General features: G+C 41.5%; 2 protein-coding genes across 12 annotated transcripts in view; one reads left to right on the top strand and one right to left on the bottom strand.

The window, feature by feature from the left end:
• LOC121286326 (M-phase phosphoprotein 9) overlaps positions 1 to 19597 on the bottom strand; it is a 91535-nt gene extending 71938 nt beyond the window's left edge. For 3 of the 9 annotated variants that reach the window (XM_041203401.1, XM_041203405.1, XM_041203406.1), the window contains exons 1-5: positions 14078 to 14340; positions 13163 to 13343; positions 4220 to 4352; positions 3057 to 3146; positions 1475 to 2076 (exon numbers count right to left, since the gene is read on the bottom strand). In XM_041203401.1, the coding sequence (XP_041059335.1) occupies positions 1475 to 2076; positions 3057 to 3146; positions 4220 to 4352; positions 13163 to 13305 (968 nt within the window). In that variant the 5' untranslated portion in view covers positions 13306 to 13343; positions 14078 to 14340. Of the gene's footprint in view, positions 1 to 1474; positions 2077 to 3056; positions 3147 to 4219; positions 4353 to 5626; positions 6058 to 13162; positions 13790 to 14077; positions 14343 to 19442 lie in introns of those variants that run through there. The other 6 variants (XR_005944916.1, XM_041203404.1, XM_041203402.1 and 3 more) reach the window with 6 other exon arrangements.
• On the top strand, positions 14449 to 25075 carry mtrfr (mitochondrial translation release factor in rescue). 3 transcript variants are annotated; one of them, XM_041203410.1, is made up of 4 exons: positions 14449 to 14556; positions 20750 to 20866; positions 23297 to 23617; positions 23758 to 25075. In XM_041203410.1, the coding sequence occupies exons 2-4, from the start codon at positions 20780 to 20782 to the stop codon at positions 23986 to 23988; spliced, it is 639 nt and encodes a 212-aa protein (XP_041059344.1). In that variant the 5' UTR covers positions 14449 to 14556; positions 20750 to 20779; the 3' UTR covers positions 23989 to 25075. The 3 variants fall into 3 exon arrangements, with proteins under 3 accessions (XP_041059344.1, XP_041059345.1, XP_041059343.1); XM_041203411.1 differs by lacking the exon at positions 20750 to 20866 and having other exon boundaries at positions 14452 to 14556; XM_041203409.1 differs by lacking the exons at positions 14449 to 14556; positions 20750 to 20866 and adding an exon at positions 20918 to 21807.

Below are 25075 nucleotides of genomic sequence, written 5' to 3'. Positions count from 1 at the left end.
AGTTCCAAAGACTCTCAACCTTCAATGAAAAAAATTTGTCTCATCTGTTTTAAATGGGCTGATTGTCTGCATCTAATCTTCTCCTCCTTTGGGAAATAGAAAGAAAGTATTGTGCAGTGTGAGCATTAATCCAAGTAACCAGACATGTTATCATCATTTCAGCCCATGTATCCTGCAGTGGTGGCGAACTGTTGCTTTTCAGAGTGAGGGCAGGTATATAGTGGTGTTCCCCAGGAGTCAGGACTAGGATCACTGCTCTTCTTGATGTATATTAAAGACTTAGCCTTGGGTATGCTGGGAACCATTTCAAAATGTGCAGATGATGGAAGTATTGTGAACTCTTGAGGAGGGTAGTATAGGCTTCAAGAGGATGTAGACAGGCTGGTGGAACAAGTGGACAAATGGCAGATGAAATTTAATGCAGAGGAATGTAAAGTGACATACTTATTAAGAAGAAAAGGAGGAGCAACATAAACTAAAGGGCAAAATTTTAAAGGGGGTGAAGGAACAAACCGACAAGGAGCTATACACACACAAATCATTGAAGGTGGCAGGGAAGGTTGAGAAAGCCATTAAAAAGGCATATAGGAACCTGGACATTGTAAGTGGGAGCATAGGATTCAAATGCAAGGAAGTTATGGTGAGCCTTTATAAAACAATATTGTGGCCTTCGCAGCAGAATAGTGTCCATTCTAGACACTGCACTTTGGAAGGATATGAAGGCTTTAGAGAGGGTGCAGAAAAAATTTACAAGAATGTTTCCAGGGATAAGGAACTTGGCACTGTTCTCCTTAAAGAAGTTTGAGAAGAAATTTGATAGAGGTATTGAACATTGTGGAGTTTGGACAGAGTAGATGGATAGAAACTTTCTTTTGGCAGAGGGATCAAGAGTCAGAGGACACAGATTTAACGTAATTGACAGAAGAACCAGAGACAAAATGAGGAAAAGCTTTTTTTAAAATAAACAGAGTGGTTAGGATTTGGAATGCACTGTCTGAGTAGAGTGTTGTGACAATTCAAACGTGGCTTTCAAAACAGAATTGGACAAGCATCTGGAGATAAAAAATCTGAGGTTGACAGGGAAAAGGCTTGGGAGTGGAACTTGCTGAATAGTTCTTGCAAACAGCCTGTGTAGACTGGATGGGCTGAATGGCCTCCTTCTGTGTCGTAACCATTCTATGCGACATACAGCTCCATGAGAGACAAGTGCAATAGTGTAGCCCCTGCCATGCAACCCTTGCCTTACATTACCAAGCTCCATACTGGGGGCTAAGCCTCAAAAAACTAAAAATATGCTGTTAGTTGAGATTCATTTGTCCGTGGTTAAAAATAATCAATTATAAATGCTGTGCTTTGATACTGCTATCTTCCAAAAGACAGATCCCATCATCAATTTCTAACTGGACAAAGTGAAAGTTATATTGAGAGGCAAGCATCAATTTAAAAATATTTCATTCAAAGCTTTGGTACATACCCATTAGCCTTATTCTGCTTTCCAAGAAGACCATCAGTCAGGGCTTTAATTTCCAACTTAGATTTATTGCTACTTGCTTCCTGATTAGTCCTCATGTCTTGAACTGGTTTGCTTGGAAATTTAAGTGCAACAGAGTGCTCATCACCAGTGGCAAAAATGAATGATGCTTGTCCATTTTCTTTCAGGTGAGGAAAACTGGATAGATTATGCTTAGGTGAAATCGAATCATTTTCCTTCATATTCTGTGTACTATTTGAAGCATTCAATCTGGCCTTATTCGCTGTACCAAGACCATGAAAACTAGATTGCACAGATGCTAAAAATGTTCCATATCCACTGGTCAATAGCGTGTTGTCCTGAAGTTCTTTCTGTTCATGATTACATTCACTAGTAGCCATTACCTGTTCCTCTATTTCACTGCAGTCAGACTGAACATCAGATTCTATTTTACATTCCTGTTCCTCCAAGCTGTGGCCATTGCGAAAACCAGATGCAGTCAAGTCACCTGCGAGTTTTGAAAAGCATGGTAATCTGGCTGTACACTGTGCGAGACCAATGTCATTTTGTAACTGAATTAGTGCTTTGATTTCGTCTTGGATAAGCTGGAAATAACAAGATGAAAAAAATACCATAACGTAGCTGCTACATTGGTAATATCATATTATTATAGGTCATAATATCTGCAGAATTCAGTTTTCCCATATCCATTGTGTCAAGCTGCGAGAACATGAATGCACAGTTTATATTTCAGCACAGAGGAAATGGAACTGGTTCTACTGAAAAACTGATTCTCAATTTTTTTGGGGGGAGTGGGGTGGGGGAAAGAGAAAAGTTCTAAAATAATTTGTACATTCAAAAGGAAAGTCAGCATATTAAAATGACATTTATATTTATCACATTCAACCATTTTAAAAATGTTGTATGTTCTCTACCCTCCCTTTTTATCCTGCTCTGACACATCTGTACTTCTACCACAGCAGAGCATCAAGGGCAATGCTTTAGTTTTTCACACAATCTATCATTATTAGATAATTTGTTATCATTCGGGTGTTGGCATTTTCACCATCTCTGGAATGTTTGATATAGAATTCTGCTATTTGGGCAGGAAACTGCTCCACACTTGGCAAATGTAGAAATGTGAGCAGCAGTGTTGTGAATATCATGCCAAGCCACTGCAAAATTGAGACCTAATCAGTAAGTATCATAAGTTTTTTTTATTATGTAAAATTACTTTGACAGCCTTAAATGCTTTTAAGAGACCACCAACTCACACCACAAAACTGGCCATAATTGACACTAAGTTATTAATGATCAGGAAAACTACCAGGTATGGCAAGGAAGAAACTGGTCGAAAGAGGAATACTCAGGTTAAGGAACAGTGTAAGGAACAGTGAAGATTTTCTCTGCATCCAACCTGGCTATAACTGATCTAAGAGTGGTGGATGTAAATAATGTGTACCCAATGTGGAAGAGCCAATATTAGCCACTACTGATATTCTTCACCTTAATAAGCTCAATATATTCACAAAATACAACCTTTTGCCTATGAAAGTAACAATACTAATCGATATGCTTTACTCACTTGGATCTGACATTGGTATTGATCCTGCTGAGACAACATCTGGTCCTGGTATTGCTTTTCCATTAGTTTAAAGAGCTGCAGCCATCTTGCCTGACAACCCACAGAAAGAAACATAATATATTATCTATTTAATGATAAGAATTTATAAATAATTTTCATTTTCCAATAAATTTTCCCTCTCAGATTTCTCTAACTCAAAATTTTATAAATTATGTTCATTTGTATAGGTATTGGATGGATTAACAGTGCTCAGGTCGTCTTGGTTAAGTGGGAGCATTCTCAACTCAGGAGTTAGAAGATTACGGGTTCAAGTCAAACTCCAGGATTTAAATAACTAACACAGGTAGCAATTTCAGTATACTGAGGGACTGTTGCATTGTCAGTGGTACTGACTTTTGGATGAAACTATAAGCCCCCCAACTCCCTGTTCAGGTGGACATAAAAAGATTCCAAGGCACATTTTCAAAGAACAAGGAAAGTTGACTAATTTCCTGTCTAACATTCTCAACTGACATCATGAAAATGCATCAGTTGATCCTAAAGCTCAGTAGCTATTTGAGGGATCTTGCTGTGTGGCCGCCACATTCGCCTACATACATAATGACAACAATTGAAAAGTAATTCATCAACTGTGAAGCACTCTGGGACATCCCATAAACATTAAAGCAATACAGGGATCCAAGTTCTTTCTGTCTAACCAAACCATGCAAAGGTAAGTCCTTAAAGGAGAGCAGAAGAAAACTGTCAGTTATTTTAATTTCAGAAGGCTTTCTCTCATGTTTTTTCAAAGGGTGGAAGGGAAACAAGGAAGTTTTAGAACAAAGAAAATATTGTTTTAAATCAAGTGATTTAAGGTTTGATTAAAACAATAAATATTTATATGAACAACAAATTGAACATTTTGAAGTGTTTCAATTATATTAGAGATAAAAAGACAAACTAGAAAAGTCACCTGTAGAATGTGCAGATGGTACCAAATGTTGAGCAAAATGCTATGTTGAGGGTACTGCTGAGATCAGCTAATTTAATGAAGACCAAGAATCAAGCTTGCAACCTGGGTAGTTTAAGCTGACCAACACACACAGCTGTACATTCATTCACATTAACATAGCATCTTAAATAATATCATTACTCAATTTCCAAAATGGAACCTGGCAACTAACCTCACAGCTCTTCAAAATCTCAGGATCTGCCCCACTGGTGTTTTGAATCTCTTGCATTAGAGTGCTCAAGGTTTCAAGCGCACTTGGATTAATCAATGGTAAATTTTTCCTCAAATTTTCATGAAAGGGGTATCTAAATGGAGAGAGGGGGTGAAGTTATAAGCATTAGATGCAAGAAAACAATTAAAGTTTACTCACTAAGTAGAATTTTCTGATATTAGAAATGCACTGGAAGTACATAACATTCCCAACAGGCAACAGATGTGAATCCACAACGCAATTTCACTAGCTACACATCTACAAATTTTCTAGACACACATGGCTGCTCCCATAATATTTTAATTATTTACCCTGTGGCTTAATTTAATAATTTGTTTAAATGTTGCCCAGAGTAGCTATTTCGGCTGGTCATGAACAATCACTTTGGAATATAGAGAAAGTTAGTCAGCACTGTCCTTGTATGAATGTCTAACACTTGTACCAAATTCTGTTATTTTAAGAGGTACTAACCATTCAGTACCTTCCCTTACCAAATGAGAAAAGTGTACTCACTAATGGATATGTGACTGAATATATTAAACACAATGCAAGAGTTTCAATGACTCTATCATGAATAACAGCACACTTGTACTGTTTCCTTCTGCCTGAGTTATTGCAACATCTAGAGGCAGAAAACAGGAAATGCAGCTAGATGCTGATAAAAGCTTTTACATTTTTTCCATCTCTTGCTAGTTACTCACATATCTGATTTTCTCTTGTCAATCCCTTGCTCAGCTTTAGTTGAATTTTGAAATCCTTCCAATTCTCAGACTTATTACTCTTTCTGGCAACATTATAAGACTCTTTTTTTTAATCTAATACTATCTTCAACTTTTCATTAGCCATGGTTGGGCCACTGTTGATGTGGAGTTTTTAATCGCTTAAGGGAATGTATTTTGTTGCAGATATTGAATTAATTCTTTAAATATGTGCCATTGCCTACCTACCATCATATCTATCATTTAATCTAGTTTCCCAATCTACCTGAGCCAACTTAGCTTTCATAACGGTTTTGTTCAAATTTAAAATTCTAGTTTTGTGCTTAACTAAATAATTTTCCTTTCCCACAAGAAAGAATGTCACCAGTGTACCAACCAGATGACCCAATTTGTTTTTTCATTTTTTTTGTGAAGTGCTCAACCACACTCCCACCTCATTGCACTTTGATCTGTAGATGCAGCAGTTACTAATGGGAATAAAGGTAGTTTTTCTCCTCTGCAATGGTCTCTAGGTCTCCCAGTTATTGTTTGCGCCAAAGGCGATGGGTCAATATTTTGACCCTCCATTGCTCTCAAATTCTTGCAATACCCTTTGGATGGAAATTATAATGAATAAAAAGTTATCAGAGGCTAAAAAATGATATCTCACTCATTCTCGGAGGTCAATCGACACTCAAAGGGACTTCTCTAATTTCACCAGTTCACATTCGAAAGAGATCACTGTAGTGTTTATCTTTTCACTGTTTCTCTCTTCCCAAGAGGGAATACTTCCTAAATGTAACCTCCACTTCATTCCAATGTTTTCCGTTTACTTTCAGGTTTTTTTTCTAAAATTCAATATAATCAACTTATCTGTTTTTGTTCTTTGTTGGTCTAAAGAGGAAATCATTGTTTTCTATAATCCCTCCTCATTTATTCCAAACTATTGTCTGGTTCTATTATGCCATTATGGTTCACTGACAATATCCGATTTTGCTACACTTTCTTGAAAAATGTGTTAAATATTACAAGAATACTGCCAAGCTGTGTGTCCATGCTGTTATGAACAAAAAAAAGCATTTTAGCCAAATCATTTTCTTTTCTCATCAATTTTTCTCCATAAATACTTTACCTATCATCCTGAAAGTTTTGATCACCTGCTCGGGTACAGTTTCACTGTAGCCGAGCTACAAGTAGCCAATTTTCATATGAAATCCTAATAAAGGTATCTCACTTGAACCTGATCCTATAAATGATTCCACATCCTTATTTCAAATAGGAAAGCTTCCCCCCCCAAATAGTTATCCCTCATTCCACATCGCCAATGTAATGTGACGGCATAATAAAGACTGACATTAGATCAGGAGAGATGGCAACTCTTGGAAAACTATACAATAATACAGCTATCCAGAAACTAATGGGAACAGAAAAGATACAATATGTTTGAAACGGCGTTAGTTCAATGAAGGTTTAAAAATAGAACGATGGTGAATCTAAGACTGGGAAGCTGGAGTGATCTTGAATGAATCAATCATGAGAAATAAATAATTCTCCAGGAACGCCCTGTTTAAAAAAAAGGTCAAATTAATTCCAACAGAGTGCATAGTTATAAGGATTAAGAAATCTCCAACCGCATAAATGAGAAAGGAGCACACTATGATTTACTAGAACCAAACAGATCACAGCTTGAAAGAAAAAACAATGATGAATGGAGTTTCAAATCCAGGCAGTAACAAATCAACATACTGATAGCAGAATTTTCTCAAACTCTTGCTATTCAAAATCTAATAAAACTGATTGTGTTTATTTTTAGTTATTTGTTTTAGGGATATGGACAACATTGACACAGAGTTTTTATATGTAGTGCGGGAATAGCTTTGCATGTAGTCCAGACCGGGGAAGGGAGTAAGTTCTCTTCTGAGGGACATTAGTGAACCAGTTATAAAGTTGTGTTTTTACAACAATCAAAGCATTCTTGTGGTATCTAATTCAATATCAACTTACAATCCTGCATTATTAAATACTTCTATAAACACTAGGCACCCATACCGTAATATTAAATATAGTTCTTGAGCAAATTGATGCAGGGAGTGACAAGTTTTTGAGGTGTTGGCAGGCTTAAAAGTGGACAAACCTCTGGGTCACAGAATCACAGAGTGCAGAAGAGGCCCTTCGGCCCATGCTCTTTGCACCGACACATGAGAAACACCTGACCTACCTACCTAATCCCATTTACCAGCACTTGGCCCATACCCTTGAATGTTATGACATGCCAAGTGTTCATCCAGGTACTTCTTAAAGGATGTGAGACAACCCACCTCCACCACCCTCCCAGGCAGTGCATTCCAGACCGTCACCACCTTCTGGGTAAAAAAGTTTTTCCTCACATCCCCCTAAACCTCCTGCCCCTCACCTTGAACTTATGTCCCCTTGTGACAGAACCTTCAACTAAGGGGAACAGCTGCTCCTTATCCACCCTGTCTATGCCCCTCATAATCTTGTATACCTCGATCAGGTCACCCCTCAGTCTTCTCTGCTCCATTGAAAACAACCGAAGTCTATCCAGCCTCTCTTCATAACTTAAATGTTTCATCCCAGTCAACATTCTGATGAATCTCCTCTGCACCCCCTTCAGTGCAATCACATCCTTCCTATAATGTGGCGACTAGAACTGCATACAGTACTCCAGCTGTGGCCTCATCAAGATTCTATACAACTCCAACATGACCTCCCTACTTTTGTAATCTATGACTCGATTGATCAAGGCAAGTGTCCCATATGCCTTTTTCACCACCTCACTAACATGCCCCTCTGCCTTCAGAGATCTATGGACACACACACCAAGGTCCCTTTGTTCCTCAGAATTTCCTAGTGTCATGCCATTCATTGAAAATTCCTTGTCAAATTACTCCTTCCAAAGTGGATCACCTCACACTTTTCAGGGTTAAATTCCATCTGCCACTTATCTGCCCATTTGACCATCCCGTCTATATCTTCCTGTAGCCCAAGATACTCAACCTCACTGTTAACCATCCGGCCAATCTTTGTGTCATCCACAAACTTACTAATCCTACCCCCAACAGAGTCATCTATGTTGTTTATATAAATGGCAAATAATAGGGGACCCAGCACAGATCTCTGTGGTACGCCACTGGACACTGGCTTCCAGTCACTAAAGCATCCTTCTGTCATCACCCTCTGTCTCCTACAACTAAGCCAATTTTGAATCCACCTTATCAAATTACCCTGAATCCCATGTGCATTTGCCTTCTTTATAAGTTTCCTATGCGGGACCTTGTCAAAGGCTTTGCTGAAATCCATATAAACGACATCAACTGCACTACCCTCATCTACTCACCTGGTCACCTCCTCAAAATATTCTATCAAATTTGTTAGGCATGACCTCCCTCTGACAAAGCCATGCTGACTTTCTCTGATCAAACCTTGCTTCTCCAGGTGGAGATAGATTCTCTCCTTCAGAATTTTCTCCAATAATTTCTCTACCACTGATGCGAGACTCACCGGCCTGTAGTTCCCTGGCTTATCTCTACAACCTTTCTTAAATAGCAGAACCACATCAGCTGTTCTCCAGTCCTCTGGCACCTCCCTGTGGCCAGAGAGGAATTAAAAATTTGGTTCAGAGCCCCTGCGATCTATTCCCTTGCCTCCCTCAGTAGTCCGGGACTCAAATCATCTGGAGATTTGTCCACTTTTCAGCCTGCCAACACCTCCAATACCTTGTCACTCCCGATATCAGTTTGCTTAAGAACCTTGCAGTCTCTCTCCCTGAGTTCAATACCTTCATCTTCATTCTCTTGAGTGAAGATGGATGTGAAGTATTCATTCAACACTGTAGCGATGTCCTCTGGCTCCACCCATAGATTGCCCCCTTGGTCCCATATGGGCCCCTACTCTACCCATCGATATACTTATAGAATATATTGGGATTTTCCCTACTTTTACCAGCCAGAGCTTTCTCATATCCCCTCTTTGCTCTCCTATTGGCTTTCCTAAGCTCCACCCTGCACTTCCTGTACTCCACTAATGCCTCTGCTGATTTGCTTCCCTTGTACCTGCTAAAAACCTCTCTTTTCCTTCTCATCGTATCCTGAATATCTCTGGTCATCCATGGTTCTCTGGGCTTGTTACTCCTTCCTATCACCCTAGAGGGAACATTTTGAACCTGTACGCTCCCCATTTCCTTTATGAACACCCCCCACTGCTCCTCTGTAGATTTCTCCACAAGTAACTGTTCCCAGTCTACCTTGGTCAGATCCTGCCTTATTTTACTAAAATCCACTCTCCCTCAATCCAAAACATTTTTTTGCAACTTGTCTATTTCTTTGTCCATAACAAACTTAAACTGTACCATGTTGTGGTCACTATTGCTAAAATGCTCCCCCACCACCACCTCAGTCACCTGTCCGGCTTCTTTCCCCAGAATTAGGTCCAGCGCTGCGCCGTCCCTTGTTGGACCCTCTACATATTGACCTAAAAAGTTCTCCTGTACACATTTCAAGAAATCCACTCCATCCAAACCCTTAAGACTATGTCTATCCCAATTAATGTTGGGAAAGTTGAAATCACCTTATATAACTACCCTATTGTTTTTGTTTTTACACACCTCCACAAATTGTGCACATATTTGCTCCTCAATTTCCCGCTGACTATCTGGGGGTCTATAATTAACACCTAACAATGTGGCTGCCCCTTTTTTATTCCTAAGCTCTACCCACAAAGCTTCATTCGATGCCCCCTCCAAAATATCATCTCTCCTTACTGCAGTAACTGATTCCTTAACTAATAATGCAATGCCTCCTCCTCTTTTACCCTCTCCCCTGAAGATTCTACATCCCGGAATGTTGAGCTGCCAATCCTGCCCCTCTCTCAACCATGTCTCAGCGATGGCTACTATATCACAATTCCACTTGTCAATCCTCACCCTTAACTCATCTGTTGTACCTGTAATACTCCTGGCAGTAGAGGCCATCCAGCCTTGCCTTAATCCTTGAAACCTACAGCAGCTGTACTGCCTCTGACTTGATTGTTTTACGGTATTGCATGCCCCTATTCTTCTAACATTCTGTGTCCCCTCCTCCTGCTGAATTAGTTTAAACTCCTCCCAACAGCACTAGCAAACCTGCTCGCTAGGATGTTAGTTCCGCTCTGATTCAGACGTAGACTGTCCCGCTTGTACAGGTCTCACCTTCCCCAGAAACAGTCCCAGTGATCCAGGAATCTAAAACCCTCCCTCCTGCACCAAGTTTTAAGCCACGTATTCATTCTATTTCTGAGCTCGCTAGCACATGGCACTGGAAGTAATCCAGAGACTACAACCCGAGAGGTCTTGCTTTTTAGTTTACTGCCTAACTCCCCGAATTCTTGATGCAAGATCTCATCCCTCTTTCTACCTATGTCATTGGTACCAACATGTACCACGACCTTTGCCTTATCACCCTCCCCCTTCAGGATGCCCTGCAGCTGTTCAATGACATACCGGACCCTGGCACCAGGGAGGCAACACATCATCCTGGAATCACGTTGACGGCCACAGTAGCACCTATCTGTTCCTCTGACTATAGAATCCCCTATTACTATTGCTCTTCCTCCCTTCCTCTCCTCCTGTACAGAGAGGCTGCTTGTGGTACCAGAAGCTTGTCTCTGTCCCCACTCCCTGGAGGAACCAGCGTCCTCATCAGTCTCCAAAATGGAATACCGATTTGCGAGCAGGACTCTGATGATTTGTGTCCCAGGCTGTTGAGGGAGGCAAGGGAGGAGATCGCAGGGGCCCTGATCCAAATTTTTAATACCTCTCTGGCCACAGGGGAGGTGCCAAAGGACTGGAGAACAGCTAATGTGGTTCCACTATTTAAGAAGGATTGTAGAAAGAATCTCGGGAACTACAGGCCAGTGAGTCTCGCATCAGTGGTAGGGAAACTATTGGAGAAAATTCTGAAGGAGAAAATCTGTCACCACTTGGAGAGGCAAGGTTTGATCAGGGAAAGTCAGCATGGCTTTGTCAGAGGGAGGTCATGCCTAACAAATTTGATTGAATTTTTTTTAGGAGGTGACCAGGTGTGTAGAAGAGGGTTGTGCAGTTGATGTAGTTTATGTGGATTTCAGCAAAGCCTTTGACAAAGTCCCACATGGGAGACTTATAAAGAAGGCAAATGCACATGGGATACAGGGTAATTTGATAAGGTGGACTCAAAATTGGCTTGGTTGTAGGAGACAGAGTGTGATGACAGACGGATACTTTAGTGTCTGGAAGCCAGTGTCCAGTGGCGTACCACAGGGATCTGTGCTGGGTCCCCTATTATTCGCCATTTATATAAACAACATTGATGACTATGTTGGGGGTAGGATTAGTAAGTTTGCGGATGACACAAAGATTGGCCGGGTGGTTAACAGTGAGGTTAAGTGTCTTGGGGAAGATATAGACAGGATAGTCAAATGGGCAGATAAGTGGCAGATGGAATTTAACCCTGAAAAGTGTGAGGTGATACACTTTGGAAGGAGTAATTTGACAAGGAAGTATTCAATGAATGACGTGACACTAGGAAGTTCTGAGGAACGAAGGGACCTTGGCATGTGTGTCCATAGATCTCTGAAGGCGGAGGGACATGTTAGTGGGATGGTGAAAAAGGCAGATGGGACTCTTGCCTTTATCAATCGAGGCAGAGATTACAAAAGTAGGGAGGTCATAGTGGAGTTGTATAGAACCTTAGTGAGACCACAGTTGGAGGAGTGTGCAGTTCTGGTCGCCACATTATAGGAAGGATGTGATTGCACTGGAGGGGATGCAGAGGAGATTCACCAGGATGTTGCCTGGAATGAAACATTTAAGTTATGAAGAGAGGTTGGATAGACTTGGGTTGTATTCTTTGGAGCAGAGAAGACTGAGGGGTGACCTGATCGAGGTGTACAAGATTATGAGGGGTTTGGACAGGGTGGATAAGGAGCAGCTGTTCCCCTTAGTTGAAGGGTCTCACAAGGGACATTAATTCAAGGTGAGATGCAGGAGGTTTAGGGGGGATGTGAGGAAAAGCTTTTTTACCCAGAAGGTGGTGACGGTCTGGAATGCACTGCCTGGGAGGGTGGTGGAGGTGGGTTGCCTCACATCCTTTAAAAAGTACCTGGATGAGCACTTGGCACGTCATAACATTCAAGGCTATGGGCCAAGTGCTGGTAAATGGGATTAGGTAGGCAGGTCAGGTGGTTCTCACGTGTTGGTGCAGACTCGATGGGCCGAAGAGCCTCTTCTGCACTGTGAGATTCTGTGAAAACTAAGAAAAAGACAAAGATTGAAATACAAGGGGCTAGAAGTCATTATACGCCTATACACCACACCTGAAGTATTGTGAGCAGTTCTGGGCATCACACTTTAGGATAGATCTACTGGCATTGGAGGGAGTGCAGCGTACATTTACCAGATTAATACTGGGACTCCAAGGGTTAAATCATGAGGAGAGATTACACAAAATATAATTGTATTCCCTCTAATCTAGAAAGTTAAAAAGTGATTTGATGAAACTTTAAAGAGGTTAAGGGGAACTGATAAGGTAGGTAGAGAGAAACTAGTTCGACTAGCTGGGGAATCTAGAATTAGGGATAGAGACCTTTCTGGAATGAAGTTAGGAAACACTACATGCAAAGGGGGAGGTGTGTAGTGGTACTGTCACTGGGCTGGCATTCCAGACACCAAGGATAATGCTCTGAGAACCTGGGTTCAAATCCCACCAGGAGAGACAGTGAAATTTGAATCCAATAAAAATCTGGAATTAAAAGTCTGATGATGACCACAAAACAATTGTCGTAAAAGCCCTTCTGGTTCACTAATGCCCTCCTTATTCGGTCTGGCCTACATGTAACTCCAGACCCACAGCAATGTGGTTGACTGTTAGCTAACAATGCCCACATCTCATGTTTAAAAAGAATCTAAGAGATAATGATAACTGGTCACAGGTCAGCCAAGGGTGGCTGAACAGGTTTGAGGGGCTAAATGGCCTCCTCCTGTTCCTAAAGGAATATGATCCTCTTTTTTTACACACAATTACTCCTTACATTGGCTAAACTATGGCACATTATCCAATCGTGTACTGGCTATTCTATTCCACGTTTGCATCTTCTTTACCAATGAAAAATTAAAGCCATGCATGATAGAAGAGTTGATTAACAATCGCCAAGTTGAGTCTTCTCCCCATACCTATTTGCAGGCCGTACAGTATCTGCGTGCTGTGCCACGGAATTATAATCACGATCTTGATGAACTGCAGTTTTTGGTGAATTATTGGTCAGTTCTTTAACAGTTCGCACGGACTCAGAGTCGGAGTCCTCCATGGTCCTCATGTGCCGGAGAGTTTCTCTGTATTAAACTCGGGGGCCATCTACTGAAAAGGAACATAGATGTTAAGTTGGACGATGATTTCCAGCACCCGCAGTTTTTTCGCTTTTATTTTGATCCAACTGTCACAGTCGCTGCACTTTGTGTCCTGTCGGTGCTCGGTTTCTGGCGTGACTGCGGGGACCTCAAACAAGCTTTTCCCAAGCTGGATGGCAATAGATGGTCAAAATGAAGCAAGGTACTTGCAGAGGCAGAGAATGCATATTCCTGACAGCAGGCAGGCAGCAACAATTTAATTCATGAACTTTTTTTTTAAAATTCCGGCTTCAAGTGAATGAAAATTAGACCTTCGTTTTATACCAGTGGGTCTGGGGTGGTGGTGGGGGAGGGGAGGAAGAGGAGGGGAAATGAGCAGCATCCATGAAGCCTGGAAAGATGTCCTGTTCCATCGTGACCAACACAACAAAACACCGCATCCACACAGCAACCCAATGCAATCTCTCATTGAGACTAAACAGATGGGGCGGCGGGGGGGGGGGGGGGTTCGGTGCCGTTCACAAGCAGCGCAGCGGGCCCTGGGAGTGAGGGAAACAAAATCCCATTGACAACACCGACCGGGGCCCAACGCCACCTTTCAACCCACTTGGGTTGAGGTGGGCGGGCGAGAGGAAGCCGAGCCCCACCCCCCTCTTCACGCCCATTGGCTGCCCGGTGCCTCAATGTTCTCTTTAAGCACGTTCCCCAGGTAAGTCGCACTTGGGTGACTGGCCGGTTCACCTGTCAATCGTCGACCAGGTCTGCCAGCTTGCATTCCGGACCCTCCCCCCCTCCTTCACGAAAAAGACGCAGGATTAGAGATGTAGCGCCCGATGGATTCCACCCAAATTTTTCCAGTCCACTCAAACCGAACGTTGCCAAGCGCGATTTTTTTTTTTCTCTCTTGCTTTTTTAAATAAAAGAAGTGACTGTCCTGAAGGCTGCGCCCGACACTCCAGGACGGCCGTTGGATTCCGAATCCCCAACACGCGCGCAGCCGCCGCAGCCGTTTATTTTCAACCGCCTCGAGCTGCCAACGTCAAGCCGTTCCGCAGAAGACGATTGGCTGCTGGGGCTCGCGCACGCCCCACCCCTGCCCCCCCCCCCCCCCCCAGGAGTCGGGTTCTGCGCTTGGTCTCCTCGGCGCCTCAGAGCAACAACAACAACAACAACTACCCGACTTCGAAGGAAAAAGGGAGAAGGGTGATCAACTTTGCTCGGTGACTAATGTTATTTTGAGCGGAGCCGCGCGGTATTTAAAGGAGTAGCGTCCCTTTATTTTAAGGGGTGGTCATGTCATTTTCAGGCCTTTGGTTTAACACGAGAAATAGGCGCAGGAGGAGACCGCTCGGCCCATGGGGTCTGCACCGCCATTCAATATAATCATGGCTGATCTACCTCAATTCTGCTTTCCTTCCCGCTCCCATTTCCCTTAGTCCCACAAAACACCAAAAATCCGGTTATTTCAGCTTTAAAAATATTCAACAACAGAGCATCTGGGGTAGGGACTTCCAAAGATTCACAACCCTTTGAGAGAAGTAATTTCTCCTCATCTCCTCCCTCCCCCCACGCCACACACACACTGCACCCTCCCCCCTTTATCCTGTGACCCTGTGTTTTAGCCTCTCCAGCCACAGTGTCTCCCCTATCAAGTCCCGCCCGATTGTTTGTCCCTCTTCCGCGGCTACGTTCGCTGCCGGATGTCCCTGGAGAAGGAGCACGCGGTGTCTGCTGGCACTCTCGAGGCCTTCCGTGCTCGGTGGGCACCGCGGGGACTGGGGTGTTTTGTTGACCCCTTTAATCACATTTTGATTTAAAGTTTGTAAGTTTCCTTTAAACTTTGTTCTTGGTTTTACAGCTGACCTGAATTAGGGGCTGTGCCTGATTTATCCCAATTTTGTTGATTTGGTTTTCATTTAAAAGATTATCAAGCCCTTAGATCCAAGATCTTAACATGGCTGATTTTAGTCAAAATGCATTTTTATTACCCGGGACAGAGTTAATTAAACAAGTGTTTTCAGGACAGTTCCAGCCATTTTATCTGGTCAAAACAACAAACCTGTGACTTTGGTGATACTGTATTTGTTTTCATGTCACCTCTAAGCAAAGTATTGACCTTGTGACAGAATTCCAGTGTCATAGAAACATTGAAAATAGGAGCAGGAGTAGGTCATTCAGCCCTTCGAGCCTGCTCCACCATTCAATATGATCATGGCTGAGCCTATATCTCAATGCCATAGTCCCAGTCTCTCCCCCTGATGCCTTTAAAATCTATTTCCTTCTTAAATATATTCAGGGACTTGGCCTCCACATCCTTCTGTGGTGGAGAATTCCACAGGTTCACCACCCTCTGAGTGAAGAAGTTTCTCCTCATCTCGGTCCTAAGTGGTCTACCCCTTACCCTGAGATTGTGACCCCCTTGTTTTAGACCCCCCCAGCCAGAGGACACATCATCCCTGCATCCAGTCTGTCCACCCCTGTCAGAATGTTATACATTTCAATTATATCCCCTCTCATTCTTCTGAACTCCAGTGAATACAGGCCTAGTCTGCCCAATCTCTCCTCATATGACAATCCTGCCATCCCAGGAATCAGTCTGGTGAACCTTCGCTGCACTCCCTGTATAAATATATCTTTTAGGTAAGGAGATCAAAACTGCGCACAATACTCCAGGTGTGGCCTCACCAAGTCCTGTATAGCTGCAGTAAGACATCCTTGCTCCTGTACTCAAATCCTCTTGCAATGAAGGCCAACATACCATCTGCCTTCCTAACTGCTTGCTGCACCTGCATGCTTGCTTTCAGTGACTGGTGTACAAGGACACCCAGGTCCCTTTGTACATCAACGTTCCCCAATCTATCACCATTTAAATAATACCCTGCCATTCTGTTTTTACTACCGAAGTGGATAACATCACACTTTCCCATGTTATACTGCATCTGCCAATGTATTTGCCTATTTACTCAACTTGTCTAAATCGCCTTGAAGCCTCTTAACGTCCTCCTCACCACTCACATTCCCAAGTTGTTTTGTGTCATCAGTAAATTTGGAAATATTACATTTGGTTCCCTCATCCAAATCATTGATATATATTGTGAATAGCTGGGGCCTAAGCACTGATCCCTGCCATTCTGAAAAAGATCCATTTATTCCTACTGTCTATTTCCTGTCTGCTAACCAATTCTTAGTCCATGCCAATATATTACCCCCAATCCCATGTGCTTTAATTTTGCACACTAACCTTTTATTTGGGACTTTTATCATAAGCTTTCTGAAAATCCAAATCCACCACACCCACTGGTTCTTCGTTATCTATTCTGCTAGTTACGTCCTCAAAAAAAACTCCAGTAGGTTTGTCAAACATGACTTCCCTTTCATAAATCCATATTGACTTTGTCTAATCCCATTGATATTTTCCAAGTGTCCTGTTATCTCATCCTTTATAATAGACGTTAGCATTTTCCCTACCACTGTTAGGCTAACTGGCCTGTAATTTCCTGTTTTTTCCCTCCCTCCTTTTTAAATAGTGGGGTTATATTTGCCACTGTCCAATCTGCTGGTACTGGATAGATCCACTATCTCCATGGCCACGTCCTTTAGTACCCTGGGCATTTCTTGGCTTTCAGTCCCATTAATTTCTCCAGCACTGTTTTATTAGTAATACTAATTTCCTTCAATTCCTCTTTCTCACTAGATCCTTGATTCCCTAGTATTCCTGGGAAGTTATTTTTGTCTTCCTCCATGAAGACCGAACTAAAGCGGTTGTTTAATTGCTCTGCTATTTCCTAGTTCTCTATTATAAATTCTCCTGTTTCAGACTGTAAGGGACCTTGATCTGTCTTCAATCATTTTCTTCTTACATACTTGTAGAAGCTTTTACAATCCTCATTTATGTTCCTTGCAAGTTTACTCTCATTCTCTATTTTTCCCCTCTTAATCAATCTCTTGGACCTCCTTTGCTGAATTTTAAATTGCTCCCAATCATCAGATGTGCTACTTATTCTAGCAACTTTATATGACTCTTCTTTGGATCTAATACTATCCTTAATTTCTTTTGTTAGCCATGGTTGTCCCACTTTTCCTGTTGTGTTTTTGCATCAGAAAGGAATATATAACTGTTTAAATGCATACCTTAATTCCTTAAAAATTAGCCATTGCCTATCCACCCTTTAATGAAGTTCCCCAATCTATCTTAGCCAACTGAAGTCTCATACCTTCATAGTTTCCTTTGCTTAGATTTAGGACCCTAGTTTTGGATTGGACTATGTCACTTTCCAATCTAAGGAAGAATTCTATCATGTTATGGTCACTAAAGGACCCCACACAACAAGATTATTAATTATCTCCTTCTCATTGTACAAAACCAAATTTAGGATAGCCTGTTCCCTAGTTGGTTCCTCGACGACTGGTCTAAAACACCATCTTGTACACACTCCAGGAATTCATCTGCCACAGTATTATTGCTAATTTGGTTTGCCCAGTCTATATGTAGATTAAAGTCATCCATGATTACTTTAGCACCCTTGTTACATGCATCTCCAATTTCCTGATTAATACCATGCCCTACCTTACCACTACTGTTTGGAGGCCTAAAGACAACTTCCACTAATATTTTCTCCCCCTTGTTCCTTCTTAGCTCCACCCAGACTGATCCTCCATCTAGATTTTCTGAGCCAATATCCCCTCTCATTACTGCAATGCTTTCATCCTTAACTAACAATGTCATGCCACCTCCTTTTCCTTTTTGCCTGTCCTTCCTAAATATTGAGTACCCTTGGATATTCAGTTCCCAGCCTTGGTCACCCTGCAGCAATGTTTCCATAATCGCAATTATATCATACCCGTTTACATCTATATGTACCTATTAATTCACCTACTTTATTGCAACTGCTCTGTGCATTCAGATATAGTGCCTTTATATTTGTCATTTTACACATTTTTTGTACAATGGCCCTATTTGCTGTTAGACCTTGTTTCCTTTGCTTTCCACTTTTGCTTTTTAATTTTCTGTCTTTTATTTCTATCTTTGTTTCCCTCTCTTATGTCTCCTCGCTCAGGTTCCCATCCCCCTGCCACTCTAATTTAAATCCTCCCCCATAGTGCTAGTGAATACCTCTGTGAGGATATTGGTCCCGGTCCTGATGGGGTGCAACCCGTCCAGCTTGTACAGGTCACATCTTCCCCAGAATCTGTCCCAATGCCTCAGGAATCTAAATCCCTCCCTCCTACACCATTCCTCCAAGCATGCATTCATCTTGTCTATTCTCCTATTCCTGATCTCACTAACACGTGGCACTGGGAGTAATCCTGAGATTACTACTTTTGAGGTCCTGCTTTTTAGTTTATTTCCTAACTCCCTATATTCTGCTTGCAGTACCTCTCCCTTTTTTTACTTCTGCCATTGGTACCAATATGGACCATGACCTCTAGCTGTTCACCCTCCCCCTTCAGAATGTCCTGCCTCTGCTCAGTGACATCCTTGACCCTGGCACCAGGGAGGCAACATACCATTCTGGAGTCACCTCTAAAGCCACAAAAACGTTTATCTGTTCCCCTTACAATAGACTCCTCTATCTCTATTGCTCTCCCACTCTCTTTTTCTCCCCCACTGCCCCCCATTCCCAGTGTAGCTGAGCCACTCGTGGTGCCATGTAGCTCTCGCTGTATTCCTCTGAGAAACCATCTCCCTCATCAGCATCCAAAATGGAAAATCTGTTAGCTAGGGTGATGGACCCAGAGGACTCCTGCCTAGCGCCTTTATTCTGTCTGGCGGTCACCCATTCTCTTTCTCATCTCATGTATATTTCAGTTTCTTCTCCCCGTTCTTCCTTTCTTCTGTGTGTTTATGTTTCCTCCACTTCCCCTTTTGTATTGTTCTTTGTTTCTTTCAATTCTGATGAAGGGCCTATGCTGGAAACATTAATTTATCTGTTATATCTTATAACAGATATATCTTTTTAGCAAATTACCTAAGGCCAACCCCAATATCATCAGCAAAATGTCCAAGTTTCCCCTTGCAAGGAGGCACAACTAATGTAATAATTTAATCATAAAGTCTAACTTTAACAAAAGTAAAGGAAACATATAATCCAACTCCTCAACTTACTGTTTGTGTTCATCAGTGTCAAGCGACACTGTTCCTTGCAGAGCTATTGGTTAAGGAAGGTTTCTGCAAATGCTTACTGAGCTGCTGAGTTTTTCCAGCAATTTTCTGTATTCATTTCAGATTTCCAGAATTGTATTTCTTCCTCTTAGTTATGTTGCTAGTTTTGATTTTTTTTCACTGTTTTCGTCAAACTCTTCCATAAGGCAATGTTGCTCTTTTTAAAAAGTGCTTTCCATCCCCTGTAGCAGAGAGATTGCAAGGTTAAAGCCAGAGATCTCAAACTGTAAAATATTCAACTAATTAGAATCCAGATGTGGTTAGTTGCATTTCTGATAATTACATTAAAAAATTAGTAATAGACACCATCATTGGACCTGTGATCTTAGTATTCTTATTAGCACACTGTGTATGCATGTATACTTTTAACACTATTCATGCATTTGATGGTAAAATTGTAAAACAAAAAGCAGCGTTTGTGCATGAGTGTTTTTGATAATTGAGTGTTTTATTTCCTTGGTTACTCAACGATGGTAGATGTTTATGAAATAAATATGTATATATGGAGTGCATTTACTGTTTTGTGAATTTACGTAAGGCAATTTCTACAAAGATTGGTATATTTGGCTGAAACAGTGTCACCATAACCACATTTGTGGCTAGTCAGCAATTTCTATTGGATGACATGTAGACATACCTCAGTTAATTTTATTGCTTCAAGGCAGAGAGAGGGAAAAGCTTTGAAGGAGAGTCATACGAACTGGAAACATTAACTCTGTTTCTCTTTACAGATGCTGTCAGACCTGCTGAGTTTTTCCAGAATTTTCTGTTTTTATATTAGAGGGAAAATGGCCAATGTTCTCGCTTAAGATTGCTACTCAGAAATCCCTGCTGTAAAGTGCATATGAACTTCTCGTGTGCTCTGGTCAGACTTGAATTCCCTCTTGCTCTGGTTAGATAGCCTATCAATAATCACAAGTGATGTCATTAGGAAAAGCTGAAGAGTCCACAAAGTTGTTCTCCTAAAGTGAGAGAAAATGCAACCTTTAATAATATATTTTACTGTGAGCTTATGATTATTATTGGCCATGAAAACAAAAACTGCAATGTGTTTATTTGTCACAATCACTACCCAGCTTCTAAAATGAAGAACTATTATTTGTTACCACTCTGTATAGGGGACTGTAAACTACATAACTGTCACATTTTAATTAGCCAATAATTGATTTATTTTGAAAATAATGACACCCTACTTTCCTAAAGATAATCCAATACTGGCTTTCCCTGTGCTTTCTTTATACTTTTTAAAGACTGATCCTGTAGTGGACTAGTTGCACAATATGCTGGTCTGCAACTGTGCTTTGAAATGGAGCAGGAAGAATCAATTTGTGCCTGGAGCAAGCTTTGCATCTCAGCCTGGATACAAGGTTAATCCAAACTAAAATTTTGGTATACACATTTGTAATTTATGGTCTTTTCTGAGATAAACAAAATATGCTTATAGACAAACATTTTTGATAATTGGTCAGTTTGAAGTAGAGGTCATGAGAGTTTGGCTAGCAAGCTTGGGTGGTGCTAATTCCCCAGTCTAAAGTTATTTTGGAGGCTATTAAATTAAAATCCAGATGCAACCAGTGCAATAAATTTAATGGTGTGGCAAATAATACTGTAGATGCAGTAAGTGGGAGTATCAACGGCTGTTTTTTGTGGTATCATAATAGAATTGACAGCTTACAACGAGAACAGAAAATTAAGAGGGACAAAAATGTCTGGTTGAGAAGGATTGAGTTTGAACGTGGAAGTGACTAATTTGGGGATCTTCAGGATGCGATGGTAACAAATTATGAAAATAGCAAGTATATGTTGCAAAATGAGCACTAGCAAAGTAATTGCAGGAATAAAGTCAGAACTTTCAGTGACAGTAAAATATTAGATTGGACATGCTTACCTGCAGGGTAGTATTTACCACAGGAATTCATTAAGGCAAGTAAATTTCTTTGAAATAAGTTAGCTTTTTATCATTCTACATAAATTATGGGATTAATTATTTGTGATGCTGTTTTGTCAGGAAAGGTTAGGCTTATGGGTGAGAATTCAGTATCAGAAGATAGAGTGGGTCAAGACAAGAAATGTGAAGAAACAAGGTATTTTTTATGGGAAATGATGCCAGTACAATAACAGAACTAAGCAAATGTGACAGTCATATTTGATTGTACAGTTGGCAGACAATAAGATTCCAGGACAGATGATCAGTCCAGTGACACTGCATCCAACTACATATGCTCCAGAATGTGCTGCGCTCCTAGCCAAGCTATTCCTGTACAGCTACAACACTGGCATCTACCCAGCAGTGTGCAAAATTACCCAGGTACGTCCTGTACACAAAAAGAAGGGTGTGTCCAACCTGGCCAATTACCACTCCATCATTCTACTCTCAATCATCAGTAAAGTGATGGAAAGGGTCATCAACAGTGCTATCAAGCAGCATTTGCTCACCAGTGACCTGCTCACCGATGCTCAGTTTGCATTCTTTCAGGGCCACTCAGCTCCTGACCTCATTACAGCCTTGGTTCAAACATGGACAAATGAGCTGAACTCCAGAGGTGAGTTGAGAGTGATTGCCCTTGACACCAAAGCAGCATTTGACCAATTGTGACATCAAGGTGCCCTAGCAAAACTGGGAATCAGGGGGAAAACTCTCCACTGGTTGGAGTGATACCTAGCACAAAGGAAGGTGGCTGTGGTTGTTGGAGTTCAGTCATCTCAGTTCCAGGACATCACTGCAGGAGTTCCTCAGGGTAGTGTCCTAGACCCAATCATCTTCAGCTGCTTCATCAATGACCTTCCTTGCATCATAAGGTCAGAAATGGGGATGTTCACTGATGATTGCACAATGTTCACCATTTGCAACTCTTCAGATACTGAAGCAGCCCATGTCCAATTAGATAATATCCAGGCTTGGGCTGACAAATGGCAAGTAATATTCGTGCCACACAAGTGCCCGGCATTGATCATCTCCAACAAGAGAGAATCTAGCTTTCGCCTCCTGACATTCATTGGTATAACCAGCACTAAATCCCCCACTGTCAATATCCTGGGGGTTACTATTGACTAGAAACTGAATTGGACTAGCCATATAAATACTGTGGCTATAAGAGCAACTCAGAGGCTAGGAATCCTGCGGCGATTAACTCACCTCCTGACTCCCCAAAGCCTATCCCCCATCCACAAGTCAGGAGTGTGATGGAATATTCTCCACTTGCCTGGATGAGTGCAGTTCCAACAACACACAAGAACCTTGACATTGTCCAGGACATAAAAGCCCGCTTGATTGGCACCCCCTCCACAAACATTCACTCCTTCCACCACTGACGCACAGTAGCAGCAGTGTGCACCATCTAGAAGATGCACTGCAGGAATTCAACAAGCCTCCTAAGGTAGCACTTTCCAAACCCACAACCATAAGCATCTAGAAGGACAAGGGCAACAGACACAGGAATATCACCACAACGTGGAAGATCCCCTCCAAGCCATTCACCACACTGACTTGGAAATATATCGCTATCCCTTCACTGTTGCTGGATCAAAATCCTGGAACTCCCTACCTAAACGGCACCGTGGGTGTACCTACACCACATGGACTGCAGCGATCAAGAAGGCAGCTCACAATTAGGGGATGGGCAATAAATGCTGGCCTCATCAGCGACGCCCACTTCCCATGAATGGAATAAAAAATTATAGCTGATAAAAGGAGCATAGATCATAGCAGAAGGAAAAGTAAGTAGACAGCATTTCAACATCTGCTTCCCTTTATTTATTTTTTAACATGTTCACTAACATGAATTTGTATTTTTCAGAAAACTTGCATCTTAATTCAAGGTCTGCACCCAATGACTTCCTCCATTTTATACAATTTCTTACTGTCATTAGCAAGAGCACAGGCACTTTGTGTGCGGCAATGGAATTCAAGCAGTTCAGCAAAACCGTTTCTGGAAGTCAAACATACTTCTTTATTGATGCCTATTGCTGGGAAAAAAGGCTTTCTCAACCTGCCTGTTGTGATCGAAGATGAATTAATTGAACAGTTTGTCCGAGGACGTGGACCTGGAGGTCAAGCAACCAATAAAACCAGTAACTGTGTGGTGCTGAAGCATGTTCCATCTGGGATTGTAGTGAAGGTAGCTGTTTATAAAGTGGATTCGGGGCAACATAATCACTAACATTGAAGTATCATGCTTCTTATTGTTATGTAAGTTTAAATATTCATAAACAGTGAATAAATAGGCTACCTAAGTCATTGTGTACATTTCCTTTTCAGTGCCATCAAACCAGATCAGTAGATCAGAACAGAAAAATAGCCAGAACAATTTTGCAAGAAAAACTTGATGTCCATTACAAAGGGGTAAACAGTGAAATTGTGAAGCAAAAACAAGAACAGCAATGGAAAAAACAAGAGAAGAAAAGAAAAGCAAAAGATAATTTAGAAAGAAAAAGACAACTTAAAGACCTTTTAGAAGAATCTTCAGATACCACTGAAATGAAAAAGTAATTTGATGATTTATTGCATGATTTTTCAGTCTAACCAACACCAAGCACATGTGGAGCATTTAAGGGAAAACTAACTGTGTTGGTTTGAAATGTAATAAATATATATCTAAAATACAGATTTTAAAGTGCAAATCTGTGCATCTTTACCTAGGAATTAGAAGTTGTGGGTTCAAGTCCCACTGCTAGATTTGAGCATATGAGACAATCTGATATTTCAGTACAGTTTTAAGGGAGTGTTTATGTGGAGAAGTTGTCTTTTGGATGTGTAGAGTAATGGGTTAATGATTATTTTAATGAGACCATGATGTTGATGATGTAAGCATGACATTAAGATTCAGATGACCAAGAGGCTCCAAGTGAGCTGGACACAGAACAGTTTGGGTCCTAAAAACCACGTGTTCACCCTGAGGCCTTTGTAAATAGTTCTTAATAAACAGTTTCAAGAAAAATGAAATCCTGACTTTATCAAGTTATAGAATAAGCAAAGCCCCATCAAGGCGTGGTAAGACATCAAGACATGGTAACAGATCGAAGCATGGTGACAGTGAAACCTCTTTGAAACATGATGGCAGCACTGAAAGCCACAGTTTAAGAAACTGAGGCTACAGATTGGTAACTCATAGGTAAAGAACTTGGAACAGATCAACTTCACAACAAAGAAGACCAAAACAAACATACCTCTGTGAGGGACAGTGAGACGTGCACGATATTAACAGCTACTGAACAGCCACTACCCCTCCCGCAGCTTTTCCAATACATCGAGGGTCTGCAGCAAGGACAACAATGAGAGCTCTAGAGGATACAGTTCGGAAGGTACTGAACGGCTTCAGGTTTACAAGGAAAAACACTGAAACAACAGATCTGTACCCTTTTACATGCAGTTGGGGCCATAGCTGATGATGTGGCATGACAAGGTATCAAGGAGACCTCTGCATCCTACAACAAGGTTATGGGGGCCTTCAATAAGCACTTAAGCCCTAAGAAGAGTCTAGTCGTAGAGCAAGATTCAACCTGAGAGACCAAAGGCTGGATTAATCCATTGATTCTTGTATTAACAATTTGTATCGATTGGCTAGTACTTGTGGTTA

This window comes from Carcharodon carcharias, chromosome 13 (assembly GCF_017639515.1).
Source record: "Carcharodon carcharias isolate sCarCar2 chromosome 13, sCarCar2.pri, whole genome shotgun sequence".
Classification (NCBI taxonomy): Eukaryota; Metazoa; Chordata; class Chondrichthyes; order Lamniformes; family Lamnidae; genus Carcharodon; species Carcharodon carcharias.
The sequence above is the reverse complement of the archived record's forward strand: the minus strand, read 5'-3'. Positions and strand labels throughout refer to the sequence as shown.

What these genes read in the sequence shown, in the direction of transcription:
- mtrfr (XM_041203409.1), top strand. Translation starts at nt 21,685, where the DNA reads ATGATCAGTCCAGTGACACTGCATCCAACTACATATGCTCCAGAATGT. An exon ending in CAGTGTGCAAAATTACCCAG is followed by an intron (nt 21,808 to 23,296) that starts GTACGTCCTGTA and finishes TGTATTTTTCAG; the next exon opens with AAAACTTGCATCTTAATTCA. An exon ending in CATCTGGGATTGTAGTGAAG is followed by an intron (nt 23,618 to 23,757) that starts GTAGCTGTTTAT and finishes TTTCCTTTTCAG; the next exon opens with TGCCATCAAACCAGATCAGT.